This window comes from Equus asinus, chromosome 15, assembly GCF_041296235.1.
Source record: "Equus asinus isolate D_3611 breed Donkey chromosome 15, EquAss-T2T_v2, whole genome shotgun sequence".
In the NCBI taxonomy this organism is placed as follows: Eukaryota; Metazoa; Chordata; class Mammalia; order Perissodactyla; family Equidae; genus Equus; species Equus asinus.
This window is the reverse complement of record NC_091804.1, coordinates 10,911,394-10,931,558: the sequence shown is the minus strand read 5'-3', so window position 1 is coordinate 10,931,558 and position 20,165 is coordinate 10,911,394. Positions and strand designations below refer to the sequence as shown.

At 38.1% G+C, this 20,165-nt stretch overlaps 1 protein-coding gene and 1 long non-coding RNA gene across 12 annotated transcripts in view; one reads left to right on the top strand and one right to left on the bottom strand.

The window, feature by feature from the left end:
- The window catches only part of TASP1 (taspase 1), a 310,101-nt gene extending 296,345 nt beyond the window's left edge, over positions 1 to 13,756 (bottom strand). For 6 of the 11 annotated variants that reach the window (XR_011494551.1, XR_011494552.1, XM_070485553.1 and 3 more), the window contains exons 1-2: positions 13,657 to 13,755; positions 2,980 to 3,198 (exon numbers count right to left, since the gene is read on the bottom strand). Coding sequence is in view for 8 of the 11 variants with exons in the window: in XM_070485553.1 (XP_070341654.1) it covers positions 2,980 to 3,124 (145 nt within the window). In the remaining 3 variants the exon portion in view is untranslated. The other 5 variants (XM_070485552.1, XM_070485555.1, XM_070485550.1 and 2 more) reach the window with 5 other exon arrangements.
- A 47-nt stretch (positions 13,757 to 13,803) lies between these two features.
- LOC106846841 (uncharacterized) lies at positions 13,804 to 16,819 on the top strand. Its single transcript, XR_006513927.2, has 3 exons — positions 13,804 to 13,952; positions 15,386 to 15,569; positions 16,579 to 16,819. It is a non-coding gene; the product is annotated as an uncharacterized lncRNA (long non-coding RNA).
- Positions 16,820 to 20,165: the final 3,346 nt, after the last annotated feature.

Below are 20,165 nucleotides of genomic sequence, written 5' to 3'. Positions count from 1 at the left end.
CAGAAAACTAGGTAGTTTCTAAATACTATTTGAAGTTGAGGGGCGTCCACCTGTCCACAACCGCCATCAATACCACCACTCTACCCAAACCGTTACATCTTCTCATCTCCTGGAATGTAGCTCAGAGTGTCTCTGAAACCTCAGTGATGGTATATTCAGGACTGACCATTAGAAATCCTGGTGGTCCTTGTCTCTTAACAAACATCCAGCAACTTCCTCAAGAGAAATGGATCTGAAATTTGTTTCCCTAAAAGGATTAATACTTGCTTAGTTAGAGATTTGAGAAGAATCTAAATAAGAAAGCAACCAAGACTAAAGCCCTTAAACTCTTGTGATGATTAGGCTTCTAATTAAAGTTCTTTAACAGAGTTCTGAACCACCTCCCAACCCACCACCAAGGCCCCATAGGGGTCCAACGTAAGGAAGGTTAAGAACTACATCTCTGGGTCAGCCCAGTGGCACAGTGGTTAAGTGCACATGTTCCACTTCGGCGGCCTGGGATTTGCCGGTTTGGATCCCGGGTGCAGACCTGTGCCCTGCTTGGCAAACCATGCCATGGCAGGCATCCCGCATATAAAGTAGAGGAAGATAGGCACAGATGTTAACTCAGGGCCAGTCTTCCTCAGCAAAAGAGAAGGATTGGCAGCAGATGTTAGCTCAGAGCTGATCTTCCTCCAAGAAAAAAAAGAACTACGTCTCTAAGCTTCAGGGCTCCTCATGTAGGGCTGCAGATTCTGACACAAACTTAACCCACCTATCCTCAAGGCAGAGAAAGAACTGGCAAACGAAGCTATTGTTAAGAGACCCAAGAGAGCAGAAAAGATGTCCTAGAACAGGAATCCATAATATACCTAAATTCTAATCCTGTTTCTGAAGAAAACTCTGAAACTTCATAGAACCTGTACCAATATTTAATAGGCCTTTCTTCACGGTGTCTCTAATAGGTGATCCCAGGTCTGTCATCTTAGATCTTAAATTTCAAAGTGGGGGGGGGGGGTGGTGGGGGGTGGGGGGTGGGGACGACAACGGACGGGACATGGCAATCTTTCAGCAATGTTTCCCAAAGCATAGGACACTATTGCCAAATAGATAACTTTAGCTTTCCAGATAACAGCATTAATAGCATTAACATGTAAATCCTTCTGCTTGGAATAGAGAAAAAGTTTCCCCGTGGCTCCAGTATATCTTTAACATCTGGTTAACACTTGCTAATTCCTTTATCAAAGGAAAGGTAAGCTTAGGATCTAAGTCACTGACATGCAACAGGATCTAGCTAAAATTTAAATACATTGTTTTGTTTGCACTAAGTTATTTTTTCTCCATGGAAATGATACCAACATTTAACTTAAGTAAAGACAGGTTTCATCTTTAAAATGTTCAGGTAAAAAGGTGTTTAGTTTTTTAATATTAGGTAAACAGTATAGGTAGTATACAGATCTGGGAAAAATCAAGAACCTACTATTCAAATGAGTAAAATTTGGGCAAGTCTCCTCTAGTGCTAAAAAAATAAAAACAGCTTTAAAATCTCTATATTGGATGAGGAATTGAAATTTTGACCCTTTAATGAGCAAGATATATACTTCTGCATAATCACTTTATCTGACCTTCTAATCATTTAGAAGGGGGGTCACCCTTAATCCACGCAATTTCCTGCCATAACCCAGATTTCCTCCTATTACTGCTGACCCCCAGCACTAACTTTATGTAAGAGCCATTACCATCAAGTGTGTGTCTGAGAGAGGAGCAATACCACCATGCCAGTCATGAAAGCAATGCTTTCCAACTAATCAAAAGCTCTATATTGTTCCTGGTTACAAATTTCAGACCTTTCTTGTATAGTTCTGAAATATTCATTCCGAACAAAATAACTCACTAGGTACTATGAAAGGTGTACCATCAACATGGTATAGTAGAAAGAAGACCGAAGTCTCAAGGCAGGAGTTCTGGTCCCAGGTTTACTTCTAACTGGGTTATTTCTATAAATTTACCTCATTTCTTTGAAAAATAATTTGAAAGAACAGGAAATTGAACTTTTTTTTTTTTAGATTCTTCTGGATTAGATTCTATACGACTTCTCAAGTTGTCCAAACTAGACGTAGCGAAAGGTTAATGAGCAGGCAGGACATTAGTTTGATAAGAAGATACAATTTCACTCCTTACCCCATATCAAAGTTAATCTTGCTCCCATCCTGCCTGACTGTGTGAGGAAACTTAAAAGCAGACCTAGCCATTCCTTCTTCCTTCACGGAGGTCACGCACTTTAGATTCTGAATGCAGGCAAGTAAAACGGACCAAAGGAAAAGAAAGGCTGCTGAGCAGATCTGGGCAGAGCTGCACTGCTCCGAAACCCAAGACCCTTCAATGATGAGGGACCCAGCGGTTGAACTTCACTGCATCTGTCCTCAAAGTCCTCTGAAGGAGAGAATACAGGCATCATGATACGTTGCCAAAAACACTACACTGGGACTTACGGGCCCACTAAGGGTTTCTCAACCTGGCTCTAGCACAAACTAGCCACATGGCTGAAGCCACTTAATCTCTCTGGTTCTAAGTTTCCTCATTTATAATACCAAGAAGGCAAACTAGATCTAAGGCTGTGTAATTATACGCTAAGATGGCCACAATCAAATATGGAGTCAACAAAACTTTTTCTGCAGCATTATTTTTAAAAACATAAACCGGAGTTTAAAAGATTACCTTGTCTGGTTTTAACACTATTTAAATATATCTATTATACTGGGTAAAAGTAAATAACACGGTAGAGGACTGAAGAAGGCATAGGAAAACTGCAACTGTAAGATCTTCCAAGCAGGGAGTAGGGGAGGCCCTCCCTACATCAAAGTCAATCTCTTTGGTTCCAACTCTTCTCCGGCAGCTTGCCTCCTCCAAATGTGAAATTCAATTCTCAGTGTACTTCACGGCAAGAAAAAAAAAAATCAACATTATTTTCATTTTCTGACTCCCCCACATAGGGCTTACCTGCATGCACCAACACAAAGCCCCCTCGCTTCTCTTTATGGGACTGCTTTGTTTCCAACTCTTTGGTTGTTATTTTAATAGCCGAAACTTGAGATGATCTGGAAGGCAGCCCTTCTCCAGAATTCATCCCCTTCTCCATGGTCATTCTCCGAGATTACCATCTTCTATTGGGAAAAGTGCATACTTCCATCCAAAAGTAATTGCAGGAGAGGAATTATCCTAAAGGAAAACAGGCAAAGACGGTATGCATTTCTTTCCACTAATACACATATAACTTATACAAACCATGCAACGGTAGCTTTCAAAAAACATAATTTTAAAGTTATTTAACTGGGTAATACAAAGAATATAAAAAGGTCAGAATTTAAACTTCTCTGTCCACTAACAGTACTTGCTTTAAGCAATATAAACAAAAGAACTGTTGTAAAAAGACCTTGTGTGGAATCCAAAGATATTTTATCTTTGATTTTTATCAACATTGAAGAAAACCTCAATGTGACTTAAATATCACTTTCTACTCCCTCCAAACCAAATGCTAATAATCTCTGGGACATTCTAGAATCACAGGCAGTGCTGGCAATATCACCAAGCCTTGATATAAAGCCTAGATTGCAGCTTACTTTTTTTCCAGCTTTATTTAGATATAATCAATATATAACACTATGTAAGTGTAAGTTATACAACGTGATGATTTGATACATGTTTATACTGCAAAATGGTCACCACAATAAGGTCAGTTAACACATCCATTACCTTATACGATTACAATTTTTTGTAAAATTATACATTGTGGCGAGAACATTAAGATCTACAGATTGCTGCTTAAAGAAATGAAGCAACATACCGATTCACACCTGCCTGTGAAGAACCCTTAAGAAAAACTGTTTAATGCCCCACAGCTCAATTGGAAAACACAAATGCTAACAAAATTATATGACTAAACCAAGAAATTAAAATAACACATGCAAATACTTGTTACTTTTCATGAAAGCATTATTTCTGAGATTCTCAACAGATAAATGAAATTTAATAAAATAAAATTTTATTAAAATTTAATAAAACAGATTACAAGCAACTTATATCACAAAGTTTCTAATTTTTCTTACAAGCTCACAAGCCTCTAGCAATCTTGGCTTAGTAAAAATAATGATGGCAGAAGACATTTCAGATCAGGGGAAAACGGATCTTTTAAAAATCAACACACACAGATTTAAAGAAAATTCAAGAGTCAGGCGGTTGAAACTACTTAAACACCTAGATTCACACTGTTAGGTAAAAATCTGTACCTTATTCTAAAGTGAGAAATGGGAAGGGGCACAAGTCTATCTTTTCCCAATATAAAACATAAACAGTAACATAAAGAGTAACTTAGCAGCCTAGTCCAGAAGAGCAGTGTTACTCAAAGTGTGGTCTGCAGACAGTGTTTGTTACCAGTCTGCAAGAAATTACTATTTTATTAATAGAGTAATATAATACAATTAATATAACAATGTACATAGTTTTTGTAATTCTTTTCTATTTCCTCATGTTTTGTTTATAATTAATTTTTGAAACTATTTTCTGTTAAATCTAATAAAAATTTGAGTTCTTATTTTTATCTTTCACTCACAGTTCAATATTTAAGGGTTTTTGGGAGGCTTTTTTCTTTGTATTTTACAAAAGGAAAAGCCAACAATGGATTGAAAATTTTTTTAAATTGGCCCTTTACACCAGAGATGGTCTGAGAGGCAATGCAATATGGTATTTTAACTCTAATTCCTGGTTAAAAAGAGTCCATTCAATTTTTATTAAATAACATTTAAAGGACAAATAGTTTTAAATCAAAAATATATATATGCGGAGCCGGCTCCATGGCCTAGTGGTTAAGTTCGCACGCTCCACTGCGGCGGCCCAGGGTTCAGATCCTGGGCGCAGACATGGCATCGCTCGTCAGGCCACGTTGAGGCAGCATCCCACATCCCACAACTAGAAGGACCTGCAACTAAGATATACAAATGTGTACGGGGGGTGGGGGTTGGGGAGATAAAGCAGAAAAAAAAAAAAAAGATTGGCAACAGTTGTTAGCCCAGGTGCCAATCAAAAAAAAAAAAAATATATATATATATATATACACACTATTACATTAAAATGTTTACATATATCCATAAACGTAGAAAAACAATTTTTGAATACGAAAGAGTGCTGATGTTGATTAAATAACAGTGAATTAAAATGTCTGTTTTTGTTTTTGATTTGTGGTGGTGTCTCTCTTTCTAAGGATGGATTTTCTTCCAATGACTTCACAAAGATCTGCCTCAATACCTTTATTTGACTTTGGTTATTTCTCTGAGATAGGTTACTATTTATTCATGTGTCAGTTGACAAAGTGGAATTTAAATGATTAGTAGTTCATCTCCGGCCTATACAGGCCATGATGTCTGACCCAGCCATGAAATGAGTTTGGGCCTACTAGCCCCATCAACATAGGTCGATTGAAAACTCAGGCTTTAGAAAATCAAGAGTTTCAGTTCAAATGAAAACACATCCAAGCAGTATGGATTATTAAACTTCAAGCTACTCGGACTCACTGTCATCGGATGCATTTTTTCATAAATAAGCAGAACATCTACATTTTATAATGAATAAAGTTTGATGTAATAGGCATTTTAATATATATGAGAGATTTAAAAACATTATTTCTGAAGCTTATCTAAATAAAATAAAATGTGGAAGATGAATTAATATGTTATTTCTTGAGCAATCTACCATTCCTCAGCAACTATCTGAAATATATTTATTCAGCAAACCATGTCATCTCAATAAACTCCTCCAAAAAGCTGGCCCCAAAGTTCTGCTGAACTGGGAAAGGAACGCAAGCAGACAGGCTATCCAATGTGCAACACTGGCTTCCAACTCTCCATGATTACTGGAATGTTTCTAATTCAATTACAAATGGAGCAACTTTTACTCCAACACCAGTTTCTGTTTAACTCAGAACCAATTAAAGGTCTAACTTACCTAATAAATAAAGAGTTCCAAGAAATGACTAAAAAAACTGCAAACAAAGGGCAAATGGGCAAATCCTAGTTTACAGAAAAATTATATAACCGTTTAAATGGATCAAAAGATACTAAACCTCACTCAAAAGAAAAATGCAAAATAAAACTACATTCAAATACCATTTTTTAATTTAGATTGGCAAAGATCAAAAAGTAAGACAACAGCATGTTTTGAGGGTATAGAGAAACAAGAGTTCTCATATATTGCTAGTAGCAGCAGAAATTAATACAACTCAACAAGGGCAACTTGGCAAAACTGATCAAAATTACAAACGCACACTGAAGGATTGTCTACAATAGGAAAGAAATGGACCAACAGTATGTCTTGATGGAAGTGGTTAAAAATAAAAGCAGCCACTGGAAAAAATGAAAACATTCTTGATATACAAATATGGAATAACTGATCTTGATGATATTTTGGTTAAGTATAAAAGGCATGATACAGAAATACATGCAGTACCATATTTTGAGGGAGGGGAGAAAAAATAATACAGCTAATATATATGCAAAGTACAAATCTGGAAGAATATATCAAAAAATGGTATAACAGTGGTCAGCAGAAGAAGATTTGGACGAAGGATGGACAAAGGTGGGATGGAAACTTCACTGTTCGCCATTTTGTCCCTTTCAATTTTAAATAATCTGAACGTATTGCTTACAACAAAATTTCTATTTATTTAAGGGAACACAAGATAACTAGCTAAGTCCAAGTACCAAAATAAAGTAACCCTATGAGATCCTACTTAAAATTGCAGTATCAGGGGAAAAAAAACTACAGTATCAGAGGAAATGCCATATTCTGAAGCTTCTCAACACTCATTCCACCTAAGGAAGGAACAGACAAAAATATGGCCAATCAGCAATACTGGCCCAAAAGGTCTTTTTTGTTTTTGTTTTTCTGGATCTTGAACTTCTGGGGCTGTACAAACTACTGGCAATCCAAATTTAAAGAAAAAAAAATTACAGTATTTGATCTCTATAGTTAAGACTAAGGAGTAAAAAATAAATCATGACCACAGATTAACATCAAATACCCCTGTGATATTTTCACCACAGTTTTAGTCATTATTACAAATCACTATTTAAAACTCATGAAACATACTTACATCAGTACATTGATCCACAAGAAAAACGTCTAACTCTTCATCTAAGCTTTGAGGTAACACTCAACTCAAAAGGTTTCCAATGAAAGGAGATGCATAAGCATGTCAGTTTTACACAACAGAAAACAATTGTATACATCATCTTTTATAACACCTTTATTTCTGAATAATATGCTTGAATATGGACATTTTGCAATTTCCTACTAGTGATGATGTTAAAATGCACTTCACTGGCAATTTGTCCATCCTCTGCAACAGCTGCTTGAAAAGTTAAACGTAAAGTTAGCATATGACCCAGCAATTCCACTCCTAGGAATACAGGACATACCTCAGAGATGTTGTGGGTTTGGTTCCAGACAACCACAATAAAGTTAATATCACAATAAAGTGAGTCACAGACATTTGTTGGTTTCCCAGTGCATATAATAGATAGATTTATACTATACTGTAGTCTATTAAGTGAGATAGCATTACGTCTAAAAACATGCACATACCTTATTTTTAAAAAACTTTATTGCTAAAAAATGCTAACTATCATCTGAGCCTTCAGTGAATTGTAATCCTTTTGCTGGTGAAAGATCTTATAAAAACATAGTATCTGCAAAGTGCAATAAAATGAGGTATGCCTGGATACCCAAGAGAACTGAGAATACGTCCACACAAAAACTTGTACATGAATGTCTATAGAAGAACTATTCACATGTCAAAAAGTAGAAACAATTCAAATATCCATAAACTCATGATTAAAGAAAATGTGGTACAGTAGCACCTTCTTATCCACAGAGGATATGTTCCAAGACCCCCAGTGGATGCCTGAAACCACAGACAGTTCTGAACTCTATATAGACTATGTTTTTTCCTATACATACATATTTGAAGTGCAACAGCAAAGCTTGCATGAATTTCTTTTTCCTTCTTCACAATTTCATGGATAGAAGAGGCCTTCTTTTTTTTTTTTGAGGAAGATTGGCCCTGAGCTAACATCCATGCCCATCTTCTTCTGCTTTATATGTGGGACACCTACCACTGCAAGACTTGCCAAGTAGTGCCATGTCTGCACCCGAGATCCAAACCGGAGAACCCCAGGCCACCAAAGCAGAACATGCGCACTTAACCGCTGCGCTACCAGGCTGGCCCCAGAAGAGTCCTTCTTACCATAGATCTCAGCAACCTCAGCACACGATTTTTTTTCTTTAAGTCAAGAATTTTCATCTTTTCACTTAAAGGAAACACTTTACAGCTTCTCTTTGGCAAATCCAGCATCACTTTGCCAGCATCACTACTCTTGCACTTTGGGGCCATTATTAAGTAAAATAAGGGTTCTTGAACACAAGCACTGTGATACCGTGACAGTCAATCTGATAACCGAGGTGGTTACTAAGTGACTAACAGGAGGGTAGTATATACAGCGTGGATATGCAGGACAAATGGATGATTCATGACCCAGGCGGGACGGAGAGGGATGGCGTGAGATTTCATCGAGGTACTCAGCACAGCACACAATTTAAAACCTAAGAGTTGCTTATTTCTGGAATTTTCTATTTAATGTTTTTGAACCCCGCAGTTGACTGAGGCTAAAAGAAACTGCAAAAAGTGAAACTGTAGACAACAGGGGACTACTGTATATTTATACAATGCAATATTATTTAGCCATAAAAAGGAATGAAGTACTGATACATACTATGGCATGAATGAACCTTAAACACAATGAAAGAAGTCAGACTCAAAAGGCCACATATTGTATGTTTCTATTTATATGAAATGTCCAGAGCAGGCAAATCTAAAGAAGCAGAAAGTCTATCAGTGGTTGCCTAGGACCAGAAGGATGGAGGGGAAATGGGGAGTGACTGCCAATGGAGTAGGGTTTCCTTGGGGAACAATAAAAATGTTCTAAAATTAATTGTGGTGATAGTTGCACAATTCTGAATATACTAAATACCATTGAATTATACATCTAAAGTGGGTAAATTATATGATAAATGAATTATATCTTAATAAAGTTGTTTAGGGGAAAAAAAAACTTCTGGCTTCCCATAAACTGTATCTTTACCCATAAAATGTATCTTTTCCAAGTCAACAAGTTTCTTAATTTCTGCTTGCAACCTTTGATTCTCCAGATCCCCTGCTCTCCTTCACAAGCATGCTAATCTACTCTCCTGGCTCTTCATGGCCCCTCTGACCCCTCCCAACTTTGTCCTCTGCCATGACTCCCAGAAAGCCTGTCCATGGACCTATTCTCAAATTTCTCCTTGAGCAATTTCATCCACTGCCAACCTTTCAAAACTATCCTTTCAATAACTCAGATGATTCCTAACTCTTTATCTTCTGCCTCTCAAGCTCTAGCTGCAAGTCTCCTGGACAGCTCAACCCGGATCCTCCTCACTCTTAGCCTACCCAAAACAGTCATCTGTCCCCAGAGACAATGGTTCATTCAACACTACTCCTTATTTTTCTCAATAGCACGATCCCTTTCTAAGTCAACTTGAAGTCATTTTGGACTACATCCAGTTTCCAAATCCTACAGGTTTGTCCCTCAAGCATTTAATTTCCTTTTCCCTACTGCCTCGACCCTTGTTCAGCTCACACACCTCTTAGCATAAATGTTACAAAAAGCATTTTAACTTTTCTCCCCAAATCCAGGCCACCTTAAAACAACCATCTACAACAGGCAGCTAAAATAAATCTCATAAAGGACAACTCCAATGAAGACAAATAGCATGCCAAAAGACATGAGCAGACAATATATCAAAGAGGAAATATAAATGGGATATCCAATTTATTTATTTATTTATTTATTTATTTATTTATTTATTTTGGTGAGGAAGATTCATCCTGAGCTAACATCTATAGCCAATCTTCTTTTTTTTGCTTGAGGAAGATTAGCCCTGAGCTAACATGTGTGCCAGTCTTCCTCTATTTTGTATGTGGGATGCCACCACAGCATGGCTGACGAGTGGTGTAGGTTCTATGCCCAGGATCTGAACCTGCAAACCCTGACTGCCAAAGTGGAGCACACCAAACTTAACCGTTAACCATGGGGCTGGCCCTCTGGATATCTAACTTTAAGGAAAGAATATTCAAAGGAATACAAACAGAAATGAAATCATTCTAACTAGCACTGTACTGTCACCATAAACTGACACAACCATTTTGAAAAGAAATTTGTTACTAAGCATCAAGAGCCTTACAATGTCTAATTTGGCATATATTATTTCTCCAGAGATACTCTATGTATGAACTAGTCTATACAGACACTAGTGACAGTACCACGGATACCTTTAAGGAGAACTGGGAGACTGAGGGGCAAGGATAAAAGAGAAACTTGACTTTCTCCTAATAACCTTTTGTATTTGAATTTTTTTTTTACTGGGTACTATCTACTAAAAAGAGAAGATTTAAGTCACCCATCTCTGAGAACAAGATGAATGTAAATTAACTTGATTATCAAAGCCAGATGAGAAACTCAGAAGAAAACATTGTTTTTGCTCCAGGGACTTTCACGACAGCAATTTAAGATCTAAATCTTGACCCGTTTCTCTCAAAGATTGTTTTATTTTCCTACTGCATGTGATGACACCATCTTTTTTTTCTTTAAACCATTTAGAACACTGCCACATGTCCTGTTTACTGCTGGTGTTGAAGTTTTTCACTCTAGCTTTACTTAGTCTTCCAGAAGCAGCTGAAGGAGGAAGGAAGTCATGGAATCCATCCATCTTACAGGAGAAGGCTTTTACAGAAATCCAGCCCTTCAGCTATAGCAACTAATGAATAAAGCATTTTGTTGCTCTTAACATCATGACATTAAAGGTTTAATGCCTCGTTAAATGAGCTCCAAAACAGACTTATTCATGTCTGACCCAATAATTCCACTTCTGAGAACACTTTCTACCAAAATAACTTTAAATACGAAAAAGGTTTTATGTCTTTTATGTTGTGTTTAACAAAGGGTAATTTAGAAAAACAAAACTCTAAATGTCCTAGCAACCTAAATGTCCAACACAGAGGAAAAAGTCAAGAAAATGATAACCCACGTATTTACAATTAGTTTTTGTCAAGGGTGCCAAGGCCATTCAACAGGGAAATAACAGTCTTTTCAACAAATGATGATACAAAAACTCGATAGTCACACACAAAAGAATGAGGTTGGATTCCTCACACCACATAGAAAAATTAACTCTACATAAATCAAGACCTAAAAGTAAGAGTTAAACCTATAAAACTCTTAGAAAAATCATCATAAATATTCATGATCTTGGATTTGGAAACGGTTTTAGATATGTCAACAAAAGCACAAGCAACCAAAGAAAATATAGATAAATTAGACTTCATCAAAATTTCAAACTTTTGTACTTCAAAAACCACTATCAAGAAAGTAAAAAGAAACCCCACAAAATGGAAGAAAATGTAAAAAATACTGCAAATCATATATCTGATAAGGGACTTGTATCCAGACTACATAAAGAATTCATACAACTTTAAAATAAAAAAAAAACTCAATTTAATAATAGGCAAACGAACTAAATGGACATTCTCCAAAGATATAAAAAGGGCCAACAAGCATAGGAAATGATGCTCAACATTATCAGCCATCAAGGAAATGCAAATCAAAAGCACAATGAGATACCATTTCACAAACAATAGTATGGCTACAATCAAAACAATGGGTAAGAGGCCTGCCCCATAGCAGAGTGGTTAAAGTTCTGCACGCTCCACTTTAGTGGCCCAGGTTTGTGTGTCTGGATCCCAGGCACAGACTTACACTGCTCATCAAGCCATGTTGTGGTGCCAACCCACATATAAAGTAGAGGAGGACTGGCACAGATGTCACCTCAGGGCTAATCTTCCTCAAGCAAAAAAATAAAAAGTAATTCAAAATAAATATAATATTTTTTTTAAAAGATAGATAACACTGTTAGCAAAGATATGGAGAAATCAGAACCCCCATATCCTGCTGGTGCAGACCACTTTGGAAAATATCTGGCAGTTCTTCAAAAAGTTAAACAGTTACCATATGACCTAGCAATTCCATTTCTAGGTATATACCCAGCAGAACTGAAAACATATGTCCACACAAAAACTTGTACTTGGATGTTTATAGCAGAATTATTCTTAATAGTCAAAAAGTGGAAACAATCCAAATGTCCATCAACTGATGACGGATAAAGAAAATATGGCATATTCATAGTAGAATAGTACTCAGCCATAAAAAGGAATGTAGTGCTGACACATAATACAATATGGATGAACCTTGAAAACATTATGCTAAGTGAAAGGCCACATAGCATATTATTCCATTTACATAAAACGTCCAGAATAAGAAAATCCACAGACACAGAAAGTAGATTAGTGGTTGCCAGGGGCAGAGGGAGTAAGGGAGGGGAGATCTAATGGGGAGTGACTATAATAGATACTGAGTTTCTTTTGGAAGTGACGAAAATATTCTAGAATTAGATAGTGGTAATAGGTGAAGAACTTGCTGACTATACTAAAAACCACTGAAATTTACAATTAAAAGGGTGGATTTTATGGTTTGTGAATTATATCTCAAAAACAATGATCTACCCATGCAATGGATGCAAAGCACAAATATTATGACTTTTAGTTATCATATTTTTATACATATACACTATGATCATAAGTAGGTTAATAATATGCTATAAAAAAATTATAAAAAATTATAAAAGGATCAAAATGCTAGGTTGGTGGAACTATAGATGATAGTTCCTTATTTCTGCATTTTCCAGACATTCTTTACTAAGTATGCACTGCTTTTTATAAGTGGGAGGAAAGCTTTATTTAACACAAAAAAGGAAGTTATTAAACTCCCAAGTGTATAAAAATTCCATAGCTTAGTATTCGATGATCTCAGTCACATGGGCCTCCCCAAAATACCTTTCATTCCCCTCCCCTACAGAAGCGAGTCAAGTTGAACTCCATTCTTCCGGAAACACCATGCCCTCTATTTCCAGGGCCCCTCCAGCTCCTGTTTTCCATCCTCCTCTCCAACTGCTCCTTCTCCATCTTCTTGGTCCCTTCCTCCTCCTTCTCCTCCGACCCATCAATAAATGCTAACGTCCCTCGGGACTTCTAATCAGGCCTCTACTACACCACGGGGCTGTTGCGGCCCCAACCGACACGCAGCACTAGGGCGCACACCCTCGGGTCTCCGCAAGCCTCGGACTCGGAGAAACGCGCAGCCCCTGACTGCGAAGTGCGCGAAGGAATGTGAGGACCACACATGCACGCGCACGCACACACACACACACACACACAGACAGTCCCTTCCCCCGAAAGGGAATGAGGCCGCCAAGCTCGAGGGAAGCCTGGGAAGGGGGCCCCACGCGCGAATAGACTAGGGGAGGAGAAACGTCCCATGTCCCCTCCTTCAGCACCGCCCCAAGGAAGGGGCATCCAGCGAGCCGCCCGCTCCCGGCCCGGGAGAGGACGTCCCAGCGAGCGTACGCGACCCGAACAGAGGAAACGAGCGGCGCGACAGCGGCAGCAGTGCGGACAGCGTGAGAAAGAGGGACACTCACCCGCGTCAGCCCGGAGCCCTCACAGCACCGGAAGTAGTCACCCGCCCGTTGCCAGGGTGAGGAAGCGGGGGTGACGTCAGGCTTCCCCATTGGGCGTGCTTGTGATCACGTGGCCGGAAGCATACGCCCACCTGCAGCTCTGTCTCCGCCCCCTGCTGCGGAGTTGTCCACCTGGCCGCGGAGGTTCCGCGCGGACTCCGAGAGGAGCCTAGTTTTTTGAGCTGCGCAGGCGCCGTTGCCTGTTTCTCCTCACGCCGCCCTTTAATAAGCCCGAAGGCTATGACCCTCTGAACTGAGTAGGTAGCCGACCAGCGATATGATATGAAATGAAATGAAAGTAGCCATCATTTACTGAGGTGTCACTTAAGAGCTTAATTTCGTTCAATCCTTGCATCCCTCCTATACAGTAGGAAAAAACAGGGTTCTGCCTCGTTGCGTGTAGGACGTGGGGGCCAGCCGTGCACTGGGGAGAATGAAAGTGTGGGTGGCCTTTTACCATCTAGCATCTAAGACCAAGACTCAGTAACATTTTGTAATCCCTTCACTATTTCCTTGTAACTGTTAACATGAATTATTTAACATATAACCACCTTTAAATCTGCCTTGAGAAGCAGAGATTGCACTGAGTAAGGCAATAGTTCTCAAAGTATGGTCCTCAGACCGGCAGCTTCAGCATCACCTGGACTGTTACGGAAATTCAAACTCTTAGGCCTCACTCCATATTTAGCAAATCAGAAAGTTTGGGTTTGGGACCCAACAATCTGTTTCAGCAAACCCTCCAAGTGATTCTGATGCGCCTAAAATTTGAGAATCATTGAACTAGAGGGACTTTCTCTTTGGCCTAGTTGTAGACGTGAGGTGGGGAGGATGATGGAAGAAGCTCCTCAGAAGAGAGGGAAGCAACCAAGAATCTGAGCCTTCAGCAATCAAGAATAACAGCCAGGGAGGCAGTTTGGGGCTAGTATGGGAATGAGATGTCAGAACTGATTCCTGCTCTGGGATTCCTAGATAAAAATATGCGTTAATTGGACAGGAAAGATTTCTCAGCTGCTAATTATCCCAAATCCATTTTAATAACTTTTGTGTTATCCAGTGTATTTTTCTGCTAGTATTCTTCTCTATGAAGAAATATTAAAAGGATAAAAAAAGTCTATTATGAAAGTTATCTATGAAAACAGAATTTTAGATTTAAAAGGGAATTAGGGACCTTTATTAAAATAAGTGGCTTGAATAAGAAAAGAAAACAATGTTTAAGTCAAGATAGACAGTGGTAGTGTAGTGGTTAGGAGCAAGGATTATAGAACCAAGAGAATTTGAGTTCATGTCTTGGCTTTGCTACCTACCAATTGTGTCACCTTGAAAAATTTACTTAATCTTTCTATGACTCAGTTTCCACATTTGAAAAATGAGGATAGTAATACTATCTCATAGAGTTGTCATGTGGACTAAATAAGCTAATATACATGAAGTACTGAGAAAAGTATCAGGCTCATAGTAAGTAATCAGTAAATGTTAGTTTAAGAAGAAAAAAAACATAAAGTGCCAGCTTATTACCATGAAATATGTAAAGAATCAAATTTCTTTCTCAAATAAGTGACACATAAGTATATAATACCAAAAGTGTCCAGTTTGCTCTTGGAGTAACTGTTATTAAAATTTGGAAAATAAATTAGTACTGTATAATTGGGAGGTATATTCTGTATAATATGGGCATTCCTGTATTCCACAGGTAATTAGACATTACACGTTCTACAAGAGAAGTACTAGGGAAGTGAAGGCTTGAAAGGAGGACTGGGGAGCCAGAGGACTCAGCAGCAGGCAATCCCAGAAGCCAAGCACACACAGCCCACAAGCTGGGACCACCAAGAAGCAGCTATACCAGCCACAGGTGTACATGTATAAAGACAGAAGAGGTAAACTTGTCCTCAGATAATATACAGTTTAAATGAGATATATATATATATTATATATATGCATAATGCAGCAGTTCTCAAAGTGTGGTCCACACATGGGGTGTCCCCAGACCATGTCAAGGGGTCGTTGGTGTCAAACTGTTATTTTATAGTAATTCTAAGATGTTTATTTACCTTTTTCATTCTCATTCTCTCATGAGTGTAAAACATACAAAAAGTTCATAGATATGATTTCGAATTTTATATTGCAACTAACTTTTGAAAAACTACCACTTAGGGGCCGGCCCTGTGGCCAAGTGGTTAAGTCCGCGCACTCTGCTTCGGCAGCCCAGGGTTTTGCTGGATCGGATCCTGGGCGCGGACGTGGCACCACTCATCAAGCCATGCAGAGGCATCATCCCACCTGCCACAACTAAAATATACAACTATGTACTGGGGGCACTTTGGGGAGGAACAGGAAAAACAAAATCTTTAACAAAAAAACTACCACTTTTTCGGTTTTGGTGTAGTATCAAAAAAGAATGCAGAGGTCCCCCCTTATCCATGGTTTCACTTTCCATGGCTTCAGTTACCTGAAGTCAGCCATGTTCCAGAAGCAGACAATCCTCCTTGTGACGATAGTAGCCTAACACTGTGTCACAATGCCTACGTTATTCACCTGACTTCATCTCATCACATAGGCATTTTGTCATCTCCCGTCATCCCAAAAAGAAGAAAGGCAAGAGAGAGAGAGATCAGATTCACAGAACTTTTATTACAGTCTATTGTTATGATTGTTCTATTTTATTATTAGTTATCGTTGTTAATCTCTTACTGTACCTAGTTTATAAATTAAACTTTATCTTACGTATTTATGCAAGGGAAAAAACTTAGTAGATATAGAGTTCAGTACTATCCATGGTTTCAGGCATCCACTAGGGGTCATGGAATGCATCCCTCTCAGATAAAGAAAGACTACGGTATATACAGTTATCTGATAAAGCCATTAAAATATTCCTTCCATTTCCAGCAACAATCTGTGGAAGACTGGATTTTCTTTATATACTTCAACCAACACAACATAGTACATCAAATTGAATGCAGAAAGAGAAATAAGAATCTAGCTGGCTTCTTTAAGCCAGACATGAAAAGATTGGCAATAATGCAAAAGATGACAATTTTATCTCTACGTGTTTTTTTTGTTTTCATTAAAATATGTTATTTATATTAACATGTAATGGACTTATTGTTATTTTAAATAAATAAATATTGTTTTACATTTTGGTTTTAATTTTTAACATAGTAAATATATCCCACATAAACAAAATATTTGGAGCATTCTCAATTATAAGTACAAAAGTGTCCTGAGATCAAAAAGCTGGAGAATTGCTAATATAAGTATTATAAATTTATTCTGTATAGGATAGTAGTTATTTGGAAGGACTTTGAAATCAAGTAAACCTGGGCCCATTTCCTGGAGGTTCCATGTACTACATACCTAATAGTGAGAAAGTTACTTAACCTTTACTAACTTCATGTTACTTATCTGGAAAATGGAAATAACAATACCTACTTCGTGGGACTGTTTGAGGATAATTGACGTAATGCATGTAAAATATTTAGCATATTGGCATTGTAATAAATGTAATGACTAAGCAGTTAGTACTAAGACAGTAAAAGATGTAACATAGGAAAGTATTTGAGAACGCACAAGAACAGGGAAGGGAGAGTCAGGAAAGAAGACAGCATTTGAGGCAGAGAAAACAGTGTATACAAATACGCATAGACTTGCAAAAGACTGAATTCTGGGAACTCTAAGTAACTCATTACTAATGAGGCATAAAATGGAAAGAAGGGCTGGCTATTAAGTGAGGAATAAATCAGGAAGGCCTTATGCCATTCTGTAGAGTTTGGATTTTAGCCTATAGTCTATGGGCAGCTACTATATAATTTAGAACAAAATAGTAGCAATGATCAGATTTGCATATTGGAAAAGTCAATGTGATGTTTCATAAGCATGACATAAAACCCAAAGGCCATAAAGAAAACAATGGACAAAATTTATTGCCATAAAAATTAAAAACTTCTATACAGCAAAAGTCACCAAAAATGAATCTAAAAGATCAATGATAAACTAGGACAAAACAATTGTAGTGTTTATAGTTTTAAATGAGTTAATTTTGTTGTCAGCCCTGTTGAGTCAATTCCAACTCTTAGTGACCCTGTGTACAGCAGAGCAGAACCCCGCCTGGACTTTTTGCACCATCCTCTCACCTTCTGACACTGTATCAGACAATATTCCACTGCTGTTTATAGGGTTTTCACAGCCAATTGTTTTTGGAAGTGGGTGGCCAAGTCCTTCTTCCTAATCTGTCTTAGTCTGGAAGCTTCTCTGAAACCTGTCTACCATGGGCGACCCTGCCGGTATTTGAAATACTGGTGGTGTAGATTTCAGCATCACCGCAACACGCAGCTGCGACGGTATGACAACCAACGGAAAGGTGGTGTTGTTCTCTGGTCGGGAAATGAACCCTGGCCTCAGCAGTGAAAGCTTCAGATTTTGAAGTCATTGGATAAAGAATATAAAATAAATGTTTCTTAAATGTTTTAAAAATGTATAAGGGAGTAGAAAACATGAGCAAAGAATAAGAAAATACAAAAAAAATAATCTGTTAGATTTGAAAAATTAAATAAAAGATCTAGAAATACAAAACTAATCATTGGAAAAAACACACCCTAGGTGGGTTAATATCACTTAGACACTGCTTAAGAAAGAATTAAGCAAACTGGAAGGTAGAAATTATCCAGAATGAGGATCAGAGAAACAAAGAGATGGAAAGTATGGATGAGGAGGTAATAAACAAGGAAGATAGAATGATAGGGATAGAATGCCTAATAACCACACCATACCAGGAACATCAAAGAACTGAAGAGGGCAGAAGCAACATTCTAAGAGATAAGAGCAAAAAATTTTCAAGAATTGATGAAAAACAAAACTCTCAGATTCAGGAAGCTCATGAATCCCAAACTAAAGAAATAAAAGGAATCCAAACCTAGACACATTATACTGAAATTTCAGACGACCAAGAAAAATATCTTGAAAGCAAACAGAGACAAAATACCTACAAATAAATTACTAGACTGAAAGGAGCTCTCGCAGTGTAAAAATCAAAGGTAGAAGATGGCAAATAGTATTTTCAAATTACTGATGAAGTATTTCCAAAATTCTAAAGAAACATCAACCTAGAATTATTCAACCAGATAAATAAGCATTCAAGAATGAGAATGTAATGAAGATATTTTCAGATAAACCAAAACTGAGAAAATTTACCATGAACCAAAATATTTATAAAAGATATACTTCAAGTGGAGGAAAATAATTCCAGAAGAATTATTCAAGAAGAAATGGATGTTGACTTTGGGGCTCCCAAGTTCTGAACCTAAGATTCTCATGACAGATTTACAGAGTGGTCTTTGTCTCCACAGACTTAGTCTCTAACTGTCTGATATCTGTGCTATTTGCTTTTTATTGTAAAGGATTTGGCATATCCCCAGTAACCACAGAATGTTCTACATTTGTAATAGATCATCTTACTGCTTTTGTTATGTGACAGTGTGGCAAATTATTTTTCTGAAATGGCAGCAACGATATTGTCCACCTCACAAGCTCTTCTTACGTTGTGACTTTGATACTCCTCCCATCTAGGGGATGCATCTTTGTTCCCTCCCCTTGAATCTGGGCTGGCTTATGGCTATAGCAGAAGTGAATCCAGGTGACTTCTGAGGAAAGGTCGCAAAAGCAATGCAGTTTCTTTGTGGTTCTCTCTTGCTTGCTCTTGGACCCCGGCTGCCATGCTCTGAGGAAGCTCAAACAGCTACACAGGAAGACCATAACAGTTATCCCTCCCTTAACAACAAGAATTCTGAGAAATGCACCATTAGGCAATTTTGTTGTGCAAACATCATAGAGTGTACTTACACAAACCTAGATGGTATAGTGTACTATACACCTGGGCTATATGGTACTCATCTCATGGAACAACTGTTGTATATTTGTTCTGTTGTTGACCAAAATGTTGTTTTGTGGTCCATGATTGTATAGATGTGACCAATAGCCCCAAATAAGGTCCCAGCCGCAGCCAGCACCTACAGTCAGACCTGCAAGTGAATGGGCTTTTGGAAAGATTCCAGTCCCCAGCCATGGATTATCTTCCAGCCTTTGAGTATTCCCAGTTTAGGCTGCAGCTATTATGAGCAGAGACAAGCCATCTCCGCTTGCCCTTTCCAAATCTTGATCGACAGAACTTATGAGCATAATGAAATGGGTTTTGTTTTACATCACTCATTTACACTACTGCCAGTACTTGATCACAGGCTCCAACAACAGTGCCACAGTTTACCAGCTTTCATACTGAGGGTTTCTTGCCACAGGCCTGACAGTGAAAGCCCAAAGAAAGCCAGCCGTAGCTAGGAGGATGACCTCGTGGTTCTGGACAACTTCAGTGCCTTCAAGTTCATCCACCTTATCCTCACTGACCAGTCATGTCCCCTCTCTCTCTTTTGCACTTCCCCCCAAAGGTAACTTCAGACTTTTTTCTTTATTTTTCTACTACCGAC